Genomic DNA, 25,452 nt, shown 5'->3' with positions numbered 1-25,452 from the left:
TGAGAGAGAAAGAGAAAGGAGCACCGCTTGCATGTCTGTTGACTGATGGACTGACACAAGAGCATGGCACAGTGTGTGTTCACGCCTATTGATATGCTCGGATTGTGATATTATTGAACTTGTTGTCTTGTCATGTCTTGCTACTGTCAGATCCCCCCCCCCCCCTTTTGTATCATCATGTGTAACTTTGTGTCTCAGCTCCCATGTCATCACATCTCCAAGGCTGCACTTTTTGCACTGAGTGGACGTCTTGCACTCGCAATCACGCTTGTACATGCCCTTCTGTTTTGAACTTATATGTGTTGTGCAGGTTTGTAGGAGAAGCATCAGTTATTTGGCTGGATTTATGACATGAACTCAAGATGGTGAGAGAACCATCACATCCCCAGTGGTGGAAAATATATTTATATATAAGTACTGTACTTAAGTACAAATTTGAGGTACTTTACTTGGGAATAATACCCTAATGCAATTCAGGGGGAAATATTGTATTTTTACTCTACTACATTTATTTAACATCTACAGTTACTTGTTACTTACAAATAAAAATTTTACATACAAAGCATGGGAAAAGACCTCATATGCATATGATGCATTTTTATCTAGGCTACTCTTTATATTAAAGTATTTAAATTAGCTCCACTTAGACGAATTACAACAGTAAAATGATATGTACACATGCATGAATTCGTTATAATTATGAAATAATACAATATATAACAGTATAGGCTACTGTAACACTCACAGGGGCCTTTTTTTCATTTTGATATTTTACTGTGATATAAGTAAGTAACGCATTTTTCCTCTTAAAGTTTAATTAATAAGCTATAAAATCTCCCCCAGCTCAGTTTAATACTGAGTGTCAGGGGTTTAGTTGCTACAGTCTTATTTGTTCTGCTTGTGAACAAAGTGTTTCACATTACTGAGTCAATTCACTGATTTTATAAATCATTAGTACTTGTGCTACTGTTGTGCTATATTTTAGCATTTAGCATCATCCCATAATCGTAACGGCCACTTGTGGCCACAAAAATTACACACAGCATTAAGGTAGGCTACATTTTGCTAACAATAATTATGTACATCTATGTAAGTGACACTTTTAGTGAAGGACTTTTACTGTAATTGAGTATTTTTATATTGTGGTATTTACTCAAGTAAAGGATGTAAATACTTCTTCCACCACTGTGTATCATCTAGATTCATACGAACAATAAACTATCTATTTACAGGTACAGCAATATGCCAGCTTTACTGTAAGCCTGTGTCGTATCTCGCTTTTCCTGGTTGTTGCTATCTTTGCCAAACACTCAGATACGGCAATGCTGACTGACATTTGAAATGAATAATATCCATTCGCATTTTTAGATATCGAGGGGATATTAATGATTCCCTGTTACTACAGTGGTTAATGAAAGCCCTTTCCTTGAGGCAGACTGGATGGTGCTGCGTAAATGTCAGCTCAGTGACAGTGCTGAGCGGGTATATAGCAGTGCTGAGATACAGCCGTAATCCTTATGGCTGTGCCAAGGTCCCCCCAGCCAGTAGCCTCCAGACTCCCTGCAGAGGACGGGACTAATGATAGCTTCGCTAATAAAGATTGAAGCTCCTGGCTCTCACAAACTGTATAGAAAATGGAGGGGAATCATGCGGCCCAGCTCGATTAACTTTAAGCTAGAGGCTCTGTGAGCATGTGAAGGATTATCCCTTGTTATGAGCTCACTTTATTGTAAAGTATTCGGCTGTGTCTCTGCAGTGGGTTCTTCAGTCTTTTGTCTCTGGTTTTGACAGAATTCTTATTTTAAACTGCTGAGTTCATATTTAAGATTACTAAACGATCATCTTGAGTCTCCACCTCCATCCTGTTGTTGCTCCTATTACCACACTAATCCATGTGCTTAATTAATAATCTTTTTTTAGTTTGTATTTTTTCCATATTAATAGCTAAAATAACTGACTGAATAAACCTGATAGTGTTGTGTCATGCTGCATTGCACCTGCTTTGTCTGTCTTGTGCATGGAGCTGTTATGGATGCGGTCTCTGTCTCCAGCATGCTCACATAAGGAGATGCCTGCCTAATCATGTCTGTTTTCTAACAGATCTACCTGTGTTTTTGTCTCTTTCGTGTCTTCAACTTCTGTATCCAATTCTGGGTGTCTTCCGGCTTTTCCCCCCCCCTACAAGTATTCCAAATGCTGTGCACTTTATCTGTTACTTATGAAATGGTAGTGACATCACGGCACCTATTTCTTTCTTTAAATTTGTTGAAATCATGCAAAAAATGTTAACTTCTATCCAATTGTCTCTAGATTCTTTGAGTAGGGGGATGTGGCCCATGAAGATTCCAAGTAATGATGTTACACATTAAGGAGTGGAGGTTGTGCAGCAAATTTACCCATATTTATTTATTTATCTTTTTGTTAATTTTATAATTTTATATATTATATTGGAAAGACAGCTGGATTTCCAAATCATCTAAAGAAAATATCGTCTCATTGTTTTGCTACTGTAGGGTGTTACAGTGACTTCCTATTCTAATCCATTTTTAATTTTAGTTTTGTTGCTTCTCACGTTCATGTTTATTATACCAATAAGCTTCCCAGTGTTGAGTTTAGCTTAGTTTTTTCGACAATGTTTCTGCTCTCTGTCTGCCTTCCCTTTCATTCTCTCCTTCCATGCAGAGATGTTCGTCCGTTACTCTCTCTGTCTCTTTCTGTTTCCTGTGTTGTGACCCTCGGGTATCCTCTTCTTCTCTGTTCCTTCAACATCCGATCTCTACTACTTCTTTTTCTTACTTTTGAAGCACCTACTTTCTGAATGGGCCTGACTCTGGTATATATAGCCGTGTTTTTAAATAGATCCATGTGTTTTCTTCTTCCTCGCTCCTCTTTTCTTCCCCCTTTTCCCTCCTTCCCCTAAAACCCTCTTCTAATCCTCTCTTTATCTCCACTTCCCTGTCTTTCCCCTCCTTTCCCTCCCCCTTTTTTCTCTTCTTCTTCTGCATTCTGTCTGCACCCTGATGTGTAGGAGCGACAGACACATGTACATAAGTTTATTAACTTATAAACATGCACATACTACCTCACATATCTCTCTTTTTGCTCGCACTCGTTCTTTCCCGTTCTGCCTCTTTCATGCTGTCTTGGTGTTCTTTACTTACTGTGTCCAATGATCACTCTGTAATTGCCACAACACCTTATTAGAACCCTCTATCCACTCCTGTCCACATTTTCAATTCATTTGACTACACACTGTATCAGTTATGAATCCTATGTATTGTACAGTATCTTGTTGTACAATGTGGCTGTCCTTTGCTACATTGCCTGTCATTGTCTGGAAGAGAAGCAGAGCTGCCTCTCTCTCTCTCTCTTTTTCTCTCTCTTACTTCCTCTCTCTTATACTTATTCTATCACTCTATCTGTCTCTGCACTTGCCTCGCTTCTTTCTGTCTGCCTCTCTGTCTTCAGTTCTTCGTTCTCTTCTTTGTGTTCTTCCACCATTTTATTCCTCTTGAGTCGCCCAGGCATGCAAGTGACCTATGAGTTCAGTCTCTCGATGCATCTCTCCCTAATATATATCAGCCAAGCTCTGACAGATGCAGTATTGGATATAACTTGCCACTTTTACTTGTTCTTCTCATGGGGACACAAATAGCTGGCAGGGCGTATTGATCGGCCCCCATGATGCATACGCTCTCTCTAAAAAGAGCCCATCTAATGTAGAAGCACCTCAAGGCACAATAATCTCAATGAAGTAAAGTTTATAACTGAAGTTTCTGGTAAAGTTTAACATATTTAGTCATTGCTTCGAGGGCAAAAGATGATAATACATCTATAATCAAAAACCTGAATCACAAAGTCTTATTTTCTGTTTATGATAATAAGAAAATGTTTATTTTGGAAGAGAAACTGACTATAGGTGTCATGTCCTGGTTGAAACAGTACTCAAGAGTTTGTCACTATTATTTTGAGCAGGCAGCTCACTCTGATTGGTTGAGCTAAACACAAGATTTGTGTCTTTCTGTTGGAATCATCAGTACCATAAAGTAATTGGGACTAAACTTGAAATATCCCTTTGTAATTTTCTGTAAAAACCCTGAAGTTCATTCTCCCCCCTCCTGTTACCTCTCCTCTCCTTCTCTCTCTTTTTCTTTCTTTTTATCTTTCTTGCCCTCACTTTCTCTCTCAATCTCTATCTTGCTTTCTTCCTCACTCTTCCTCTCTCTTTCTCTCTAAATCCTCTCTCCCTCCACCCCTCCTTCTTTTTCTCCACCTTTCTTCTCCTCACATCCTTCCCCACTTTTCTCCTCCCCCACCTTACCCCTAAATTCCCATCCCCCCTTCCTCTCAACCCTGACTCTCCTCCTTTCCCAGTGCGCCGTGTGCCCCCTCGTTTCTCTATTCTCCCCTCAAACCATGAGATCATGCCGGGAGGGAGCGTCAATATCACCTGTGTGGCCGTGGGTTCGCCCATGCCCTACGTCAAGTGGATGCTGGGCAGTGAGGACCTGACCCCCGAGGACGAGATGCCGATTGGACGGAACGTGCTGGAGCTCAATGGTGTCCGGGAGTCTGCAAATTACACCTGTGTGGCCATGAGCAGCCTGGGTATCATCGAGGCCACCGCTCAGGTCTTAGTGAAGAGTAAGAGACGCTCTAATAACACAGTTAATCATTTTGGTTCTTAGAGAGAGAAGAGGATGCAGAAAAGTACCTCAGTTGTCGCTTCATTGAAGGATAGATAAACAAATGTACAGAATAGTAGGAAGAGATGTGAGTGTGATCTGTACAAATAAACAAAACAATTAACAAAATGTACTGTATGAATGAATGCAGCCATAATATGTAACAATAACAGAATATGGACACAATCTAATAAATAGTGTGTAGTAAATAGTATAATTCTCTTTATCTCCCCTTTCTCCTAATCCCCAGCTTTGCCAAAGCCTCCTGGCACACCAATAGTCACAGAGACCACCGCCACCAGTGTGACCATCACCTGGGACTCTGGCAACCCAGATCCTGTCTCCTACTACATCATCCAGTACCGAGCCAAAGGGCCGGACAGCAAGTACGAGACAGTGGACAGCATCACCACCACCCGTTACAGCATCGGGGGACTGTACCCCAACACCGAGTATGAAATCAGAGTGTCGGCCTTCAACAGCATTGGCCAGGGGCCCCCCTCTACACGCGTGGAGGCCCGTACAGGAGAGCAGGCCCCGGCCAGCCCTCCCCGAAACGTCCAGGCTCACATTATTTCTCAGAACACGGTGATGGTCCGCTGGGAGGAGGCCGGAGGAACCCAATGGGCAGGTAGGATGAGGAGTGACACAGCATTTTTTGATCTGTTCTGAGTAATAAAAATATATACATTTAGTACAGATCTGAGCATGTACAGTGAAGTTACAACAACTTCCTGTGTCATGGCGAAGCATGGTCCTTTGCTGCCGTGCCAGGGAAATGCCGTTAACCGAAAGTGCAATTCCAAAACCCGACAAAACCATAAAAAACCAAGTTCAGACAGGCACACAGACAAAAAAAACAGACATGCAGATCAACCCCAAAACAAGCATGTGACAAACAACCGACACAGACCATTTCAAAATAAGACAACAACAGGACTAGTGTGCTGATACAAAACCACAGAAACGGATAACAAAACCATATGACCATGAAAACTGAAGACAAGAATCAAAACACATTACAAAAACAGACAGACTTCACCAGGGTTGTGACAAAAACATATAAAACCTATTTCATACCCTTGGGCTCTTCTCAATTATTTGAGGAAACATATACACACGAACTCAGTTGATAAATTCACTTCCCAGATTTTTATATTAGTACTCATAATTTACCTTAACTTTTTACTTAATGTTTTACTCTTTGTTGTTTTCACTAGTAGACTATTTTTTTTCCATTATGTGTTTATATGTGTTCGTGTTTTGTTTTTTTTCACTGCTGCGCAATCAATTGCCCTGTGGGGACATATAAAGTGATTGATTGATTAAAAGTAAACATTCTAGTCTTTTAAACCAATCATGAAAAAGAAGAGAGTGTAAGTAAAAAACAGAGAGGGTGAATTCCCTACATTTGGAATTACATTTATCCTCACTTAGTATGGACTGACAACATTTCAAAAAGGCCCACATGAGCTCAACAATAAAAGCTTAATGAAAATCACCATCGGGAGCTTTATTCCAGTGTGCAGGTTCATCTCCTTTGCAGGGATGGTGTTTTGCCAAAGATTTCTCTCCTGTAACTCCCTCGCTACTTCCCCCACCCTCTAAAGAAAGAAGAGGTAATTGGACTGTCTGTCCTAAGTTAAGAGCACCCCCTCTTGAGGCCTATTTCCTTGTCCTGCCTACCTAACTGTGCAGTAGGTTCATAAAAGTGCAAGACTGAATTGAGAGCACATGGGGATTATAGATATTAAAGAGTAATAACAGGAGAGGTGGTAGAGGTGGAGGGTAAGGGCAAATGCATGGCAGCAGGATTATATACTCTGAACCGCCTCTAAACAAATTCCACAGGAGGAGGTATAGTGATTGCATTTTAAGCACTAAAATATGTGCATCTGCATCTTGTATTAGAACTGGTTTTGTTAAACTTAGAGTGAGATTTGTTGATCAGGGTCGATTGCACAACAGCCCCAGAGAGTTGAGGACATCACTTTGTGACCGTGACCTCTAACAAATACTGATCGACCAAATCCAAAGGACCATCTGGACTAAAGTTTAAAAAAAACAAAACACAATTCATAGATGATGACCTTTGCTGTGACAAAGTTCTGTTGAAAGATGGTATTATGGATTACCATGGGTACAGCACAGTGGAATTAGATGTAAGACCACTTAATACAACCCAGTCACTGATGACCTTAAAAATCCAGCTCCAGTCAGCAGAACCTGAACCTGCTCTCTTTCTAGCAGCCTTACTTTCTCTCTGTTCCTCTATTGTAGGTGAAAGGCTACCGCGTGTACTACACCATGGACCCGTCCAGGCCGATGAATGAGTGGCAAATCCATAACGTCCAGGACAGTGTGATCACCACCATTCAGAACTTGGTGACGTCCGAGACCTACACCATCCAGGTCCTAGCCTTCACCTCTGTAGGGGATGGACCCTTCTCAGACCCCGTCCATGTTAAAGTCATGCCTGGAGGTCCGTGAACATGTGGTGAACATGTGGTGAATGTGTACATGCGACAGAGCACAAATGAGTCACTATTCATGTGTGTGCATGTAAATAAACTGTTAAGAAGCTTATTCGAGTGACTTATGTAAAGTTTGTGAAGCAAACTACTGTGAAACGCTTTGCAAATAAGCTTGACCTGTCAGAAAATATGCCTCCTTCAAAATGAATAAATTCTACCTGCTGGGACAGAAGTGTGGAGACTTACGAAAAGGAAACAGGGATTAACAGCCAAAAATGTCCCTCGTACCTCAGCGCTGCTCGTGTCACCGTGACAGCTGCTGTGAAGTCACAGGTTTTATGTGATGGGAGGGACAAAGAGATCATTACTCTGATGGTATTACCGGTTTAAATTTCTGTGGAACTTCAGCTACTCTTACACCATTAGATGTCCCTAAAAAGTCTACCATTTTCCAGCACATAAAAGGAATAAGAATGTACAGAAATGCACATGGGTTAGTGGATGTACATTATGATAGTGAGAATTGGTGCAAAGTCTTTTTTGATTACACTATGACTTTAAACATTGACCTGAAAAAATAGGTTCAGTTAAAATGGATTAACATCAAGTATTTCTGACAGCAGTTATTAATTCATTGTATTTCAACACTCAAAACCCAAACTCAGCTTTAGCAGGAATGTGTGGGTGTGCTTTGATCAGATTTGATTGATAGAGACATTTCCCAGGCAACATAATTCCAATTCTTATATTAATGATATCAATAATAATACACTTCCTTTAGAGAGCAATTTTCTAAACATAGTTACAAAGTGTATCACAGTGATAACAACAAAGCAAAACAGGAAAAAAGATCAAATTAACTGAAATATTGAGGTAACTAGACAGGAGAAGAATACATTCTTAAAATGTACATTCTTCGTTAAAGAATTAAATGTAATACATTAAAAATAAAAACACAGAGTTAACATGGAGCGGACATAAAAGGCATGGTAAAATCAGAAAAGAGACTTCCAGTAAATGTGAATTAAAAAGATGTATTGTTGTTAAATTCTGATCGGTGTGTGGAAATATTTTATGTATGTGAAATCGCATTCATGTAGAATCACATCACTTTAAGCTGTTTAAGAAAATGTGTTTTCGGGACCTTTAACTATAAAATAAGAAATGCACAAGACTACAAAAGAATATTGTCTTATACTGTATATATTTATAGTCCTGACTGACTCTAAATTCAACTGACTGATATTGTGTACCTGTCTCCTTCAGTCCCCGGCCAACCAGGGAAGTTTAAAGTCGGAAGAGTGACAGACACCAGTATTGAGCTGACCTGGGAACCTGCGTACACCAAGGAGGGCATTGTCAACTATGAGCTGCTCTATAAACCTGTCAAGTTTGGCAGTTTGGTAAGACCTCTTACTCTCTTTTCATACATCTGTCAGTTGAGAGTGGATTTCCTAACAAGACAGAGGGATGAGAGGACGGATAAAAGAGGTCTTTAAAAGATTAACCCTGGTGTCCAGCACCACTGTGTCTGCTGGTGACAGTCCTCATCTCTCTTTACCTCCAACGCTCCTTTAATGTTTTCCTTTCCACTGCCATCATCCGACCCCTCATCCTGTCCTCTGCTCCACTTTCTTCTCTCTCACAGGAGAAGCTCACCTTTGGCCCGAGGAATTCTTACACAGTGGAGAGCCTGAAAGCGAACACAGAGTACTCCTTCTCCCTGGCCGCCATCTCAACCAAAGGCATCGGAGCTTTTACCAACGAACTGGTGCAGAGGACGTCACAAGCCAGTACGTCTCAATTTGGCTGTGTTCATGTACTGTACACACACACACACACACACACACACACACACACACACACACACACACACACACACACCACAAATTTTAATTGTGTCATGTTTGAGCCTTGTGCACATATTTCTGGCAAATATTTGGTCCTCTGCTCACACATACACACACAGGTCGTGGCACTTCCTCAGCTCCTGACCCAGAAAAACCTGGGGACCATCTTCACATCTCTCCATCAATCTCGTTTATCAACTCATCTGTCCAACCCCACCTCCCATCCATCCATCTACGGTTTGACTGTGCCTTTCTTCCTCCACTCAGCCTCTTGCTTTCTTACACAGCCAAAACATCATGACAGATGGAGATGGAGCACCGAGTAATGTTTCAGTCTTCCTTTTCTTCACCCTCCTTTCAATTTTTCCACTCTATCAGTGTCTAATGTCTTTGAAAGGGCGAAACTGTCTGCCACTTATTTGGCTAGCAGCCAGTGGTGAGGAGCATTAAAGGATGGTGGTTGGCCTGTAATGTTGACAGGTAAGTGCCGGCCAGTCTGTATTTTATCCATGCTGAATTTGGATTCTCTCCCTTGTCTCCCTTTCTCTCTTTTTTTCTGCACAATCACTGATAGAGGATAAGAGTTAAATAAGTTTCTATTCCTACTATTTTCCTCTGACATATGATGTCATTTCACATCTCATATCTCAAGAAGAAAACCAATAAAGAAAATGCAGACACAACAGAGAAAATGGTGCAAGGAAAAGAATTAACTAAGTAGTCGTGGTTGAGGAAAAGAGTCAAAGTCCTGCAGTTCATGGCGCTGTATCACTTCAGCGGTAAGTGTTTGTTTTTACAGGATTTACAGTTGATTCATAAAACGACTCATAACATGCATTCACAATCGGGTCACTTTTAGAGCCAAGTACAAAATATGCTAGCTGGTTTCCTTTCACTCTGTACCTCCAAAAAGAAACAGAGACCAAGGTAGTACACCGGAGGAGGTGGCGGGGAGGGGGGATGCCAGATAAGCAGACTATTTCATGCAGCAGAATTCATTTCCCAGGGAGGTTATGTGCGCTTTGTTATCGCCAAGCTTTGGTGAACATCTAGATTGTCCCCTGAGGCCAACAGAACAGTGGCTGTACGGCTGAGTGGATAGATACTTGAACCTGTCAGCTATGACTATTACACTCCCACACATACACACATGCTATACACTCCAGAGCTCACACACAAGCCCATATGCCTCGGCCATGCTCACCTGTTTTTGTGTGTGTTCTCTTTAAGGAACATTATATAGGGTGAGTGATGCCAATAGTTCAGAAATCTGTGGTGATGAAGGTGTATGATTTTCTTTTTTTGTTTTCTGTGCTAATGTGTGTTACAGTAAATATCCCAGTCGACTTCTGATTCAATCCTTGTCTACAACTCATCATTCTAGCCTGCCTTTCAATATCCATCTGAGTGCCTTTCTCTCCCCGGCTCCCTGTTGTTGTTTTATCTTTTTTAACCTGCCTCCGTAATCCTTTTGGCACTGTGTGAGATCTGTTTTAGTTTGTCTGTTTCTTCCCTTTGTGAAGCTCAAGACCTTCCCCTAGCAAGCAGTGGGAAGTCTCAGACCACTCTATTATCCCGGGGACTCAAGGATTATGCCACCATGGGTGTGAAATGTGTATATTTGTCTGTGCTGCTGCGTACTAAGCTGTGCATCCTTGCTTTAGAAAGAAAGACTTGATCTGTTTTTCATTCATAAATCTGGATCCTTTTATGCCACCAGCCACGGCCAAAGGATAAGATAAAATCATTGGGTATCGGATGCACATTCTCCTTGGGTATAATTAAGTTGTCCACTTTGGGTCGATACTCTCGTCTCTGGTTTATTTCATTAGGCTCTAAGCCTAACATTATGCTTTTACATTATGTGGTCACTCCCCCTTTTTTGTTATCTCTTTCAGTCCAGTTTACCTTCGTTTCTTATTTTTCTTTTTTCATCCTTATCTCCTATCCTTTTGCTTTTATTTTTCCCCTCTCTTGCTTTTTCAACTCCATATTCGGGTCTCTCCTGAACTCTTTGCCAATTGCCCTCCTTGCCCCTTGTTCGATCAGAGCCCTCAGCTGCACCCGAGGGTGTGTCCTGTGAGAGCGCCAGTTCCACCTCGCTGAGAGTAAGTTGGAAGCCGCCTCCAATGGAGGGCCAGAATGGCGACTTGGCAGGTTATGAGCTGAGATACCAGAGAGTTTCTGGGGCAGGAGGCGGAGAACAGGGCCAGGAGGTGAAGGGGCTTCCTATCCCGGCCCAGCAGGGGCAGACAGTGTTAGAGGGGCTGGAGAAATGGAGCTGGTACAACATTACCATGGCGGCCTACACTGCAGAGGGGTCTGGTCCCGACAGCCTGGCTGCGCTTTGCAGAACTGATGAGGACGGTAAGAGTGAGAGACGTAGATCAGACCGACACAGTATTGATTGTTGAGCTGATTATTTACTGGCTAGACTGTTGGTCACTTAATTAATTCTTTGTGTGTGTGTGTGTGTTTGTGTGTGCTTAGTTCCTGGTGCAGCTCCTCGCCAGGTGGACGTCCAGCCGCTCAACTCCTCAGCACTGCGAGTCGCATGGCGGTCTGTGTTGCCACGGTTACGGCAAGGCCAGATCCGTGGCTACCAGGTGCATTTCAGCCGTGTCGAGAGCGGTGAATCACGAAACCTGCCCCGGATCAAAGACCTCTTATTGGACGAGTCCCAGGTGACATCATGGCTGAATATATAAATGATTAATTGATGTTCATTTATTTTATCATTAAACATTCTCCCTCTCTCCTTTTTATCCTTTGACTCACTCTCATCTGTCTTGGCTGCCTGCGGGGTGTGTCTTGTCTGCGGGATAAGATGGAGGAGGATGACTCGACTCAATATGTGAGTGCAGACTACCCATCTTCTTCTCATTATGAATCAACTCACTATTAATACATACAGCATAATGCATCCAATACATTACACAGAGACAGTTCCTAAATTCCCATTGAGTTTGACTACCAGAGATTTAATTAGCCTCTGATATGTAACTTTTTAATCACTTCTTACTGATGCATAACTGTAAAGAAAGGGAATAAAGAGGTATGTGCATTGTCTCATATTGAAAGGAATGAGTTAGCAGTATTTGATGGTGCTGTTATGTGTATCTCCCCACAGGAGCTGATTTTGGGAGGTCTGAAAGCGGAGACTTTGTACTCTGTCACAGTGGCAGCGTACACCACCAAAGGGGATGGAGCGCACAGCAAAGCCAAGCTGGTGCAGACCCTGGGGATTGGTAAGCATATGCCAAGTATACAGTTCAGTACACTGGATTTAGTAACATACTCGAGAATTGATCTTACAATAAGATGCACCAGGAGCCTGCAGTAAATAAACAGCCAAATCAATTCTCCTGTACAAGATTTACAAGATATATGTTTATACATATATATATATTGATTTTCTTCTGCCTGCACTGTCGTTTGCAGTGCCTGGCCCCCCCTCCCTTTGGTTGCGTCCGGGATCGGGTCCAGGATCAGTTGTGGTTCGGTGGTCTCCTCCGCTGGAGTGCTCTGAGTCAGGCTCTAATAGCCAGGGGGCCCCAGTGGAAATCCAGGGCTACCGCCTACAGTTTGGCCAGAAGAATACCTCTTTAGACACCACAGTGGATTTCACAAATCGGGAGAAAAACTTCACCGTCAGAAACCTCTCCCCAGGCTCCTCCTACGTCTTTGTGCTCTCCGCGAAGAGCCGAGCAGGCTACGGAGATGTAGTGCAGCAGGAAATAACAGTTCCCATGTTCCCACCCTTGGGATATCCCAAAATATCTGACTTTGTCAATGCCACTTGCTGCTCCCTCCACTTTTCCTGGCTGCCCCCTGCCCCGGAGGAGTGCAATGGTGTCATCACAGAATACACCATAGCTTACAAAGAGGCTGCGGGCCCCAAACCCTCTGGTGACCCTGGCCCTTCAGCTTTACCAGTCCCCACTGCTCCCCCGTGGCTGATCACGCTACCAGCGAGTGAGTCCAACTACACCATCCAGGGCCTCAATCATAGCACAGCCTATGAGGTGCAGCTCAGAGCCCAAAACAAGGCAGGGCCAGGCCCCTTCAGCCCAACTGTAGTGAGCCGAACCCTGGCCTTTGAAACAGGTAGGGCTGGCCTCAGGCCTCAGGAACACCCCTCACCTTCTAAGCACTGGTTCAGTTTCACATATCTGTTCCCCTTACTGTGGATTTCACTCCAAACCACTAAACTAAATGAAGTCTGGGCCAGTTCTTACAGGTCGGCCTTTCACCTGTGCACATCAGAGAGGCTGAGAACCGCAAAGTCCAGGGGAACACGACTACTCCCCCCAATCTCCTCCACTCACTCACTTATACCTTCATCACCTACCCTTCACAACCAGTGGAAGCAGGCTGAATGTTAATGGATGTTTGCTTCAAGAGCACTGCTTATCACAAACCCTCAGGTAAAAGTCAATACAGGGCTCGGATATACAGTATCTAATACAGAAGGTAAGTGTTAAGTCTGAATTCAAGTGAGAACCGGCGTCTGGTGCTGTATCTGCAGGTAAGCCTTTTTTATCTGATAGACCTCCACTTCCACCGTTTCTAAAGCCTTTGCTGACATGCTGAATTCTGAGTCTAACAAACACAACCTTACACTCTGAGAATGTGGCATGTCACATTCCTGCAGCCGGTCTGTCTCTTATTTCGACTTATTACTCTTGCCATCCACTCTCCTCATCACCTGCCCATCCTCCTAACCATCATGCATTCTTCCCCCTGATCTGACTGACGTGTCTTCCATTTGTACAGGTTTGCAGTGGGAAAGCAGAGGAGCCACTGCTTTGAATTAAATGCTTCATGGCGAGTGACACTCTCTTTTTTTCGTTTCCTTCCTAGATGTGCCGAGAAATTTTTCAGTCAACCTGGCCACAAAGACCAGTGTTCTTCTGACCTGGGAGTTTCCAGAGAGCAGCAACCCCTATCGCTTTACTGTATGTCCATCAACAAACTGACATTTTAACAATTCATTTTCTTTTGGATGGATTAAACAAACAAGATAAAACATTAATTAGTGAGCTTTAGAGGTGTTGGTTGGCAGATATTGTTACCTTTGGGCAGAGACAGGCAAGCTTTTCTGTCTTTATGTAATGCTAAGTTAGCTGGCTGCTGGTGGTAGCTTCATATTAATCGTACAGACATGAGAGTGGTATCAAGCTTCACATCTAACTCCCATCAATAAAGTGAATAAGCATATTTCCAATATGGTATAAATTGGGCCAGTGTGGTTGTCCAACATTGTAATAAACCCTTGAAAACTTCATCTCCAAATTAATTTAATTCTATCCCCGCTATTGTCAGCATACAGTATATAAATAAGCTTCTTCTGCTATTCTAACTTCACTGAACCTTTCCTATCCCCCAGGTGGAGTACAACCGACAGAAGATGGAGGTGGATGCTCGTCTGAGAAAGGCAGTCATCCCTAACCTTCAGCCTGACACCAACTATGACTTTAAGATCACTGCTCCAGAGGGCAACATGGGAGGCCTTCGCCACCGCATCTCTGCCAAGACCTCCCCGCCAATCATCATACGCCGCCCTGAGATTGACCACACGCGTGACACTGAGACCACAGTCACCATAATCCTGCCATCACTGGAGACTCGCTCTCCTGTCAAGTAAGACATAGAGAAGGAGTTTTAGATGTTGTTACAGTTTTTGAAATTCATAGACGGTGAGACATGTCAGATGATTACAATTTCTAAAGGTGTGGGGTAGGATGATAACACTACCTGACTAACAAGATGTTAAAAACACAGTCTTTGGTGTAACACAGTCTTTGGTGTGACAGAATTAAAGAATAAAGAATTTTTAGGTGTGCTTGCTATTGTGTCAGTGCAACTTGTGTAATGTTGTTTTGTCCACTTCCGCTCCTACAGGAATGTTTATGTTGTTGTGGTTCCACTGAGGAGAGCCCGCGGCGTCATCAGACACCTCAAGAGCCCAGACGAAATGGACCTAGAGGAGGTGAGAACCACAACAATCACAGCACCCTCTGATGTCTGTGCCTGGAAAGAGGAATGGACCTATGCACACGCGCACACACACGCACACACACGCGCGCACACACGCGCGCACACACGCACGCACACACACACACAGTCCTGTGCTGAGAACTCTTGGCAGCGCTTACCATTTATAATTCAATATTGGTGTTTAAACATTAGTCATAGATATGGGAACATCAAATTTTTCTCATCATCACTCTCGCTGTTTCTCTCTGTTTCTCCTCTCGTCTCTCAGTTGTTAAAAGATATCAGTCAAAGGCAGAAGGAATCTCGGCAGCAGAAGCAGGTTGACCTGCGACGAGCTTACATCACAGCCCGTTTCACACCTGCCACCCTACCGGCCTTCTTCACCCTGGGGGACCAACTGGACTATGGAGGCTTTGAGAACCGAGCTCTAGACGCAGGGCAGGAGTACGTCTTCTTCATCCTGGCTGAGCTCAACTCCACAACTGGGGTACAAAAGCCACACATCCTTTCTCTTTCCGTGTTTCTAACCACTCCTTCATTCTCCGCTGCCTATTTTTCTCTCCCGCAGGCTGTCACTATACATTGTAATCAATATGGCCTTGCTGCTGGAACAATAAAATGCATGTCAGTCAAAGTGTTGTAAGCAAAAGGCAATAACCTTCACGTACTTCCATCAACACTGCTAATAAAGAGTGAATGTACCTGCTGTGGCAGTAGGGAGAGATATTGCCTTGTGCACTGCTGGTATATATGTGCATTTGAATTGGAGTAGACGTAAATGATACAACTTGAATTAGGATAGATTTTATATTTTATTTGATGCAGTGCAACTGTTTGATCTTGTTGAGACTTGGTGAAAGAGTGAAATAACAGAAAAGCATACCTTTCTTTTTTATTTAAAAAAAAGTCAACAAAAAGTAAAACATTTCCAGTTTCTTGGACAGTTTTCTTGATTATGTTCCTGTTTGTTTGATTACAGAAAATGTATGTAGCCAGCCCCTACACGGACCCCGTGATTGCCCCAGATTCAGACCCCCAGCCGCTCGACGCAGGTGATGGTCTGATCTGGGTGGTCGGACCTGTCCTAGCTGTGGTCTTCATCATCTGCATCGTCATCGCTATCCTCCTTTACAAAAAGTGAGTGTGACGGATAAACTCTAAAACACAAAATGCCAAACACCATAGCCGTGAGACAAAAGTTGTTGTTCAGCTTTGATTACTGATTCTTAAAGGATAAGGATGATGTTATTCAATAAATTGACTATTTTCTGTGAAAGATTAATTTACATCTGGTGTTCTAGTGAGTATGTAAGGCACCATGGTGTATGTGGGATAGACTGGGGAGACCGTGTGGGGTAAACTACAGTGTGCATGTTCGTGGTAATAAAGGAACATGTCACTGATTGCAACAGTGTGACTCATTGTTGTGTTTTTTAATAGTTTTGGACAACAATAGAGCTGGATTGATAGAGGAACAAGCTATATCAGGATTTGGCTACACTGACAATACTTGTTAGTACTGTAGGATCAATTCGTTAGTTTTGGTCTTTTGGGATTTCTCGAGAATAAGAAATATTGAATATTTCCATCCTTATTCTTTAAAGATACAATGAGTTCTATCTGTCATGCTCTGTGCTTACATTTTTGCGTACTGGGATTGTTTAATGTTCAGTTCAAATACTCAACAGTCAGTGTGATTGTAATCAAATTTGTTCCAATTTAGAAGTTTGTTCTCCCCTGAGACAGCTATGAAATAGTCTGACCCTGCCGTAAGCCTGTTATATCTCCTGCAAGCCATCAAGCTTTTGAATACTAATGCAAAATATTGATTTTCCTCTCTAACAATATGTCTGTTTCCTTCCTTTTCCTCCCCTAATTATTCCTTCCCTTGCTCTTGTTTCACTGGAAGCAGCAAACCTGACAGGTAAGATTAAACCAATGTCAAGCTCTTTGTTCGTTTTAACCCGCAGCAATTACATGATAGCAGCTGCTGCACTGAGAACTTGTACAAAGCAGTTAAACACCATATCTATTTACTTGAATCAAGTACCCATGCTAATGACGTGTCACAGTCTGGTTTTCGCTCCCCGGTTGTTTGCATGTGCTAATTGCTCTTTTGACTCGCTGGTGTTTGAGCAGCAAACGCAAGGACTCTGAACCAGGCACCAAGAGCCTTTTGAGCAACGCAGAGATGATGGCCCATCACCCAACAGACCCTGTGGAGATGAGACGCATCAACTTCCAGACTCCTGGTATGAAGCATGTACCCACACAGGCACCCAAACACACACTTTGTATTTGCATAATAATGTGTACTTCCGATTGCTCATCATTTGATGATGAAATATTCATGTGACTAATTTTAACTTTGGTAAGATTATGCAGACAACATACTGCAAGCCCTCCTCCGCATCACAACCAACACGTACCTGCCAACTTCTAGTCGTTTCTTAGATCAAAATGGCTGCCCAGGTAGTGCAGCCAATGCTTAGTCACGGCTGAGTCATAAAGGTGTGGCAAAATCTGATCATCTCTGCTCACCCACATTCCTCATGCAGGCTGCAGATGCACATGAGAACAGACAGAAATGAAAGAAATCTGCCTTATCACTAATGTTTCTGCACTGGGTTTAACAGTCAAAACGCTATATCAAAAGGGGAGTTGTGGGTTAACTGTGATCATTTGTGAAGGAACTCTGTCCTCGCCAGCATAACCAACTAAAACACCACTGTCAAGTAATTACATGGATTTTGCCACTTCCCACCCTCTGCTTAGTAAGATCTAACAACACAGCTGCTTTGGTCACAGCACCAGGCTGATGATGCTTCGCTTTCACTTCTTTCACAAATTTAACAGCATCTAAAAAAATTTTTAAAAACGCACGGCCTGGAAGGATTTTAATCACTGTTCTCACTATATTTTCATGGTTGCAGTTTATAGAAGCCTCACAGGTTCCTTGTGGGAAGGGTGGCAAGATGTGTCACCAGGGGGAAAGGCTTAGTCTTAACATGCCAGGATATAGAAAGTCAGATGATTCTGTATTTTATTAAATTCACAGATGAAGCTTTGAAGTTTTTTCTTTTTGTAAATGTTCCTGGGAAGCAAGGTAAAACCTACAGCAAAAAAAGCTCTTCAGCTCGCTTCTTGTCTATCATAAAAAAAAATGTTTTTGCTCTCATGTAGCTGCAACCTTGATGCTCACACTTCACCCACTTCTCTTCCCCTGAGATTTGTGCTTTTGAGATGCTCGGCAAAGATAAAATTTGTTTCTAACAAAACCGGCTGATGCTATGTGAGGTCATTTTGGATCGTGACAAGAGCGTTTTGTCGTGATTACCTGTGAGTGCTGCAGTGGCGGGCTGAAGAAGGAAATAATCGTCGATGTGAGCCTGTTTTTCACAGCTGTAACAGCAGAAAGACTTAAATGCTCTTCATAGGGCATCGACATTCATTACATTTTAAGAAACACAGAGAATGCATTTTGACTTTGGCATTCAATGTATCATGTTTATTGTATACATGGCAGTGCTACTTTGATTTATTGTTGTGGCTGTTTGCCTTTTGAATGGACAATGGCTCGCTATAGCTTCTCTTTTCTCACTCCAGCTGTGAAAAGAAACAGGAGGCATAGGATGCTTCCTTTGTTTGTGTTAGTGCGTGTGTGTGTGTGTATGTGTGTGCCCAAGTGTACAACCCTCCTAATTAGTGTTCTGTCTGTGTTTGTTTTCTCTGATTCGTTGCTCCTATGATCTCAGAGAAAGCAATTTATCAAAGAAAAACAATTTACAAACAAACAGGGCTCGCTTCACTTTGTCCTTGCACGTGGATCAAAATTGATTTTCTGCCTCAGCGTGTTCCTTAATGATATGTGATGTTCTCTGATCGTATAATTATCTTCACATCTTTGTATATGAGTGATGTTGACCTACAGTAATTTAGGTTATTTAGCTGAACCCTGAGTCACTTCTGACCCCACCCCGCTGGCCCTTGTTGTCACGCAGGAATGATGAGCCATCCTCCCATCCCCATCAGCGAGCTGGCTGAGCACATAGAACTGCTGAAAGCTAATGATAACCTGAGACTCTCCCAGGAGTACGAGGTGAGAAATACATTATTATTCTATTTGAATAAATAGATAACATCCTCATTGTTTCAAGATGTTAAGCCTGTTAAGCCTTTGCTTCATAAAGCAGATCTTATTTAACAGTTTTATCTCTGTGCAGACTATATGTTCATGATTTATTCAGCACTGCAATTTATTGCTGTAACTTGTCTACTTACAAAGCACTCTCTTTCCATTATCCTCAAATGCACTACCAAATATGCCACCACACACACTGTTAATGTGTGTGTATTTTGCCGCTTCTTCCCAGTCCATCGACCCTAGTCAGCAGTTCACCTGGGAGCATTCAAACCTGGAGGTCAACAAGCCCAAAAACCGCTATGCTAACGTCATCGCGTACGACCACACCAGGGTCATCCTGGCTCCCATAGAAGGTGAGGATTAGCTGCAAAGGAATAGCAAATGAAAGAAGATGTTTACAGGAGAGTCTGAGCGTGTTTATGTTCATGGGGTGAACACAAAGTGGGGTGGGGGTGGGGTGCTGCATGATGGATGAAATCTGAAATTGTAAACAGTGCTCAAGACTGGCTGTGTGCAGTGGCATGAGACTGACAAACAGCGCGGGTGCATTCAAGTGCAGCCAGCAGTCCTCCAGAACAAGAAAGGGGAGAATGGATTTGATCTGGAGCTCATGAATTTACACTGACAGAGGCTTGTTTGTTTGTTGTCGTCCTCTAGTCATCCAGCAGCCGTCTGTTGGAAGCCGCGGCTGCCAGAAACAAGCAGTGCGTTAGGCTGTTTGATGTCATACATGCAGGTTAATTTATTATGTCGCTTATGCAGATTGCAAGTTAGCGAGAACCTCACAGGTATCCCCTTTGCAGGTATCCTGGGGAGCGACTACATCAACGCCAACTACATTGATGGCTACAGGAAGCAGAATGCCTACATTGCTACCCAGGGGCCGCTGGCGGAGACGTTCGGGGACTTCTGGAGGATGGTATGGGAGCAGCGGGCTGCCTCTGTCGTCATGATGACGCGCCTGGAGGAGAAGTCACGGGTAGGAAACCAGTCCTTCATACACTGACCCACAGTTTGCATTACTGCGCACCCTAGAGTACTGTATTCTAACATTCTCTATATCTGAACATTATCTGCAATGTAAATGTGCTGAAACTAAAGAGGAATGTTGCTTTAATTCAGTCTGAAAAACAGCAATAGTTCTAGTAATGATGATGATGATCCTTTTACTTTATCCGTGTAGATAAAGTGTGACCAATACTGGCCAAGTCGTGGCACAGAGACATATGGGATGATCCAGGTCACCCTGCTTGACACAATGGAGCTGGCCACTTTCTGTGTTCGCACCCTCTCCCTGCATAAGGTAAATTATTTCGCTCTTTTATTTCTCTCTTCAAGCCTCTCTCTCCTTCCCTAACCACGCCTTGACTCGCCACTCTGCCCTTTCCTCTGTGAGTTACCATCACATCCAATGGCAACCGCTTTGATCTGTTCAGTTTACAGTTAGGAACCTGGAGCACCTGGAGTACTCGTGAATTTCCACCGTCACTGAACGAGCAGTGCATGTGGACTCACGGAGGAGAATAGATTAGTCTGGGCTTTATGGAGTGTTCAAACCAGGCCAGCACCTCTGTGTATCAAGCGCTGAGATTTGATCACTGTTGGAAGCAGAGCACTTTCTTATAGCACAGGGCTAATCTAGGACCGTCAGACTAGCATGTCTCTGTGGCCTACTTACAAACACAGAAACTAGGCCAAATGTAGCTTCCAAGTGTAACACCTCTTCTTCAAATTTTTGTTGATATGTTATGTCCAGTTAAGAGATCCATCATATAGTAGAGAATAATGCACATGAAATATTCTGTAACACTAGTATTATTCCAGGAATTAGGATGGAGCCATGTTAATGGAGACATATGTGAGAAACAAATTGGCAAATCCCTTTAACTACTTAATAGGTTTTGTGCTATAAAACGGATGAAGTTTGTATAGTTGTTTGTACAATCTACAAACAATAATCTCTTGTCTTGTTATATTAGAGTGGAAGTAGTGAAAGGCGAGAGGTGCGTCAGTTCCAGTTTACAGCCTGGCCAGATCATGGTGTGCCAGAGTATCCCACGCCCTTCCTCAACTTCCTCCGCAGGGTCAAAGCCTGCAACCCTCCTGACGCTGGCCCTATCATCGCTCACTGCAGGTACAGTTCACTCACCCAAGTCTACACTAATGGGATAGTTTGACTTTATGGAAATACGCTTATTTGCTTTCAAGGTTTCGGGGGCACAGCTAGTTTGGCTCTGTCTAAAAGGTAATAAAATGTATCTATCAGCACCTCTAAAGCTGACGAAATTACTCATTATATCTCATTTGTTTGATCCGCACACAAGCACAGAGGCCCTGGATAACCATCAGTTGTAGTTGTTGCATTACAGTTTTTGTACGGAGTAATCAAACATGAAAAAAACGTAATTAGTGAGCTTTACAGGAGCTGGTAGGTGGATTTTCCGAACTTTTGCTTCCAGTCTTCATGAGAATAAGGTAAGCTAACCGGCAAATAGCTGTAGCTTCATATTAGACAAGACTATCAATCTTCTTATCTAACTCCCAGCAAGAAAGCAAAATAAGACAATTTCCCAAAACTTTAAACTATTCATTTAAATGAATGATGTCAAAAATAAAATCCACCATGTCAGTCACCTGATATCCTACTTATTCCTTTCCTTCTATTAGTGCTGGTGTTGGTCGCACCGGCTGTTTCATCGTCATCGATGCCATGCTAGAGCGCATTCGACATGAACGCACCGTGGACATATACGGTCATGTGACCCTGATGCGCTCACAGAGGAACTACATGGTGCAGACGGAGGACCAATACAGCTTCATCCACGAGGCCCTGTTGGAGGCTGTGGCCTGTGGGAACACTGAGGTGGCCGCCAGGAGTCTGTACTCTTACATGCAGAAGCTGTCCAAGGTGGAGACTGGGGAGCATGTCACCGGCATGGAGCTGGAGTTCAAGGTATGGGTGAGGGCAGGGGACAACATTTAAATTAATTGGTGTAGGAACAGAAAAGTGGTTCCACAAGTTTTTGGCCATGTCTACTTACAGTCCCTCGTTCTATGTTGCATTTGTCTAAGGTTGTGAGCAGTTTAACACAAGATTAATTTTCGCTTCTAAAATTGTTTCACTTAAATACTATTTAGAGCCCTGAAGATGTAAACCTACCTACCTACCTACCTAAGAAAAAATACCCAGAAGATTAACAGTATTTTCCTAACAGGAAAATACTTTTTCTACTTTCCCATCTTGTTGGCATCATCTCACAAACCCTCTGATGTATTTTGCAACCCCATAATTTGGAACCACTAGAGTGTAGAATAACTAAACTAGCCAAGTACACTGCAAAAACTAAAATCTTAGTAAGATTAATTATCTTAATTGATGGCAAAATATACTTGTTTTTTGTCTGACAATATATTTCTTCTTACCAAGCGGCTTTTATGTTAGAGAATTTCACTTGTTTCAAGTTTTTTGGCCTTAAGTAGCAAGTGAAATTCTTGTTCTGTTGGCAGATAATTTTGCTTATTTTAAGTAAGATTTCCACCATTTTAATGCTTTTTTTTCTTGTTTTTGAGAGCTCAGTTTTTGCAGTGTAGTCTTAAATAACCCCACACTCTTGCACACAAAATCAGTTTTGGTTTTGGTCAAGGTAATACTATGAAGTTTAAAATAACATCACACATTTCTTTCTCCATCCAGCGACTGGCTAATACCAAAGCCCACACGTCCCGCTTTGTCACAGCCAACCTGCCTTGCAACAAATTCAAGAACCGACTGGTCAACATCATGCCCTATGAAACAACCCGCGTCTGCCTCCAGCCAATAAGAGGCCTGGAAGGCTCCGACTACATCAACGCCAGTTACATAGACGGATACAGGTATGTTTTCGTCCCAAAAACGCTAATATGACCTGACCCCCTCATCCTCTTATGATGGCTTGATGAGTGAATGGATTGGATAGGTTTTCACCATAGCGCTCTCACCTGTCATGTCCTGTCAGATCCGTCGTTACTGTATACATGTTCCCACTATTTGTCACGCTGCACAGCACTCGCTTCGGTCCCAGGGATGGACGCTGAAGCGCTTCTGATGATTCAGACATCCAGAGTGGTTGTACACACATGTTTTGACTGTTCCCATTCTTGCCTGAAGCCTGGCCCCTTTTCAGTCCTGATGCCTGACAGATGAAGAAACAGGGAGAATGAAGGGAGGAGGTGGCCTCATAATGTGTGTGTTTGTGCGTGTAGGCAGCAGAGAGGCTACATTGCCACCCAAGGTCCACTGGCTGAGACTACGGAGGATTTCTGGAGGATGCTGTGGGAACACAACTCCACTATAGTGGTCATGCTCACTAAACTGAGAGAAATGGGACGGGTAGGGATAATTTAAGTATACATGAACACACAATGTAATACAAATAACAGTTAATGTCACCCCTGTACACAAATTCATCAATACCTCTTTTCTGTTCTGCTCTCTCAGGAGAAGTGTCACCAGTACTGGCCCGCTGAGCGCTCAGCCAGGTACCAATACTTTGTGGTGGACCCCATGGCCGAGTACAACATGCCTCAGTACATCCTTCGGGAGTTCAAAGTTACTGATGCCAGGGTGGGTTCATGGTGTCTGTGTGTTAAAAAGATTTGTTCTCATGTTGTATGCAAACAGCAGTGTAACATCACACTCCTTGACTTTTCTGCTCTATTTCCAATCCATCAGTGCTGTTAGTAGGCAGTGGTGCAAAGCATGTCCTATCGACCTGTAGTGTGTGTTGGTTAGAGTGTGCTTCATATGTGAATGTGTGTAACAGAACAGGTTAGCATTATTGATAAGCAGCCCTATTACTCATTCAACCATACTGTCTCCAGATTACCTTGACAGCATACAGCGCATGCGTCGTGCACATATGTGCCAGTTATAGATAACTCCAGTTGAGCCTGTCCTGCACTGACGCCACATTGACAGATGCTCTATCGATCCCCATTAAAGAGGAGTCAGAGAGGCTGAGCAGAAGAAAAAAGATGTAATTGCCTTCTGAGTGGCTGACAAAAGCAGACATTCTGACGTTACAGCTTGAAGTTGACCACAGCCACTGATCCAGGGTCAGATAACAGTAATCATTAGAGAGGGAAAATAGATATTGCCTGGCAGGGTCTCACTCCTCAGTCAATACAAGAAGAAGCTCTGTAAATGGTCTTTTTGAAATAATCACCTCATACAAACAATAACTACACATTTCATGGGATATACTGTCTTCTTATATACCGATTCTTATCGTTGCCTCTCTCCTTCAGGATGGCCAATCACGGACAGTGCGTCAGTTCCAGTTCACTGATTGGCCAGAGCAAGGTGTGCCCAAATCTGGAGAGGGTTTCATCGATTTCATTGGCCAGGTGCACAAAACCAAGGAGCAGTTTGGCCAGGATGGACCAATCAGCGTTCACTGCAGGTAAGCAGTGGGGTTCGTCTAAGCAGCTTATGATGAAACTATTCATTGTTAATTAGAAGCACATTTATCTACATAATATGTGCAGTAGGTTGGTCAGAACAGAGCACGTCCAAGATTGGGCACATTGTAAACAAAGGTTTTCCTTTGTGGTTTTAGTGCTGGCGTGGGACGGACAGGTGTCTTCATCACTCTGAGTATTGTCCTGGAGAGGATGCGTTACGAAGGGGCAGTGGACATATTCCAGACTGTCAAAATGCTGCGCACACAGAGACCAGCCATGGTGCAGACTGAGGTAAAGACTCAACAGCATGTGAGACTTATTCATTCACTCAACAGGGCAGAGATACAAGCAAGGAAAGCACTGGTAGAGCACACCATTGTTACTGCTTAAAGCAATATATTGATAAATCCAGTAATTTTCTTACTGTTTATATTTGGCAGTTCATCGATATTTTAAGCTATTTAGTTTCCTTAAGGAGGACATGTCTTACAAACATGCAAAAAAAAAACAAGGCTTTAATAGTCTTCACCATACTTTTATATATTATGCCCTATATCTGTATGGGGCAACTGTGTGTACATGTGCATTCCTTAATAATGATTACTGTTTGACTGATTTTAATCTTCCCATATTTTCACAAAAGTTGAATTTAAATAAGTGAGTAAGAAACATTTTTATGTTTCAAGACTGCAAAAACAAATTTCCCTTTCGTTGATGTGACTGTCATGTATCGCCAAAACTTTAGCTTTCTGTGAGGTAATTAAAACAGGCCTGCTATAATCTAAGTGACGGTGTGTTTTTCACCTAATCCAATGGGTTTTTAAATGTTTTGTTTAGATGAAGACATGAGGATTTTT

The 25,452-nt window shown here is 42.8% G+C and overlaps 1 protein-coding gene across 1 annotated transcript in view; it reads left to right on the top strand.

The window, feature by feature from the left end:
• The window catches only part of LOC119902189 (receptor-type tyrosine-protein phosphatase S-like), a 68,662-nt gene that overhangs the window by 40,190 nt on the left and 3,020 nt on the right, over window positions 1–25,452 (top strand). The window contains 30 exon segments of the mRNA XM_038718201.1: window positions 3,029–3,043; window positions 4,375–4,644; window positions 4,936–5,294; window positions 5,296–5,316; window positions 6,966–7,167; window positions 8,426–8,562; window positions 8,808–8,952; window positions 11,059–11,376; window positions 11,500–11,693; window positions 11,837–11,863; window positions 12,140–12,257; window positions 12,451–13,116; window positions 13,873–13,967; window positions 14,399–14,652; window positions 14,914–15,001; window positions 15,278–15,496; window positions 15,989–16,146; window positions 16,919–16,933; window positions 17,149–17,261; window positions 19,011–19,108; window positions 19,383–19,506; window positions 19,957–20,132; window positions 20,337–20,456; window positions 21,133–21,287; window positions 21,821–22,106; window positions 22,848–23,026; window positions 23,396–23,522; window positions 23,631–23,756; window positions 24,440–24,594; window positions 24,751–24,886. Coding sequence (XP_038574129.1) covers window positions 3,029–3,043; window positions 4,375–4,644; window positions 4,936–5,294; window positions 5,296–5,316; window positions 6,966–7,167; window positions 8,426–8,562; window positions 8,808–8,952; window positions 11,059–11,376; window positions 11,500–11,693; window positions 11,837–11,863; window positions 12,140–12,257; window positions 12,451–13,116; window positions 13,873–13,967; window positions 14,399–14,652; window positions 14,914–15,001; window positions 15,278–15,496; window positions 15,989–16,146; window positions 16,919–16,933; window positions 17,149–17,261; window positions 19,011–19,108; window positions 19,383–19,506; window positions 19,957–20,132; window positions 20,337–20,456; window positions 21,133–21,287; window positions 21,821–22,106; window positions 22,848–23,026; window positions 23,396–23,522; window positions 23,631–23,756; window positions 24,440–24,594; window positions 24,751–24,886 — 5,096 coding nt within the window.

The sequence above is a fragment of the Micropterus salmoides genome, unplaced genomic scaffold (assembly GCF_014851395.1).
Source record: "Micropterus salmoides isolate LMB-PRFRI ecotype aquatic unplaced genomic scaffold, ASM1485139v1 Ms_hic_scaffold_14, whole genome shotgun sequence".
NCBI lineage: Eukaryota > Metazoa > Chordata > Actinopteri > Centrarchiformes > Centrarchidae > Micropterus > Micropterus salmoides.
Note: the sequence above shows the minus strand (reverse complement) of the source record. Positions and strands in the feature narration are given on the sequence as shown.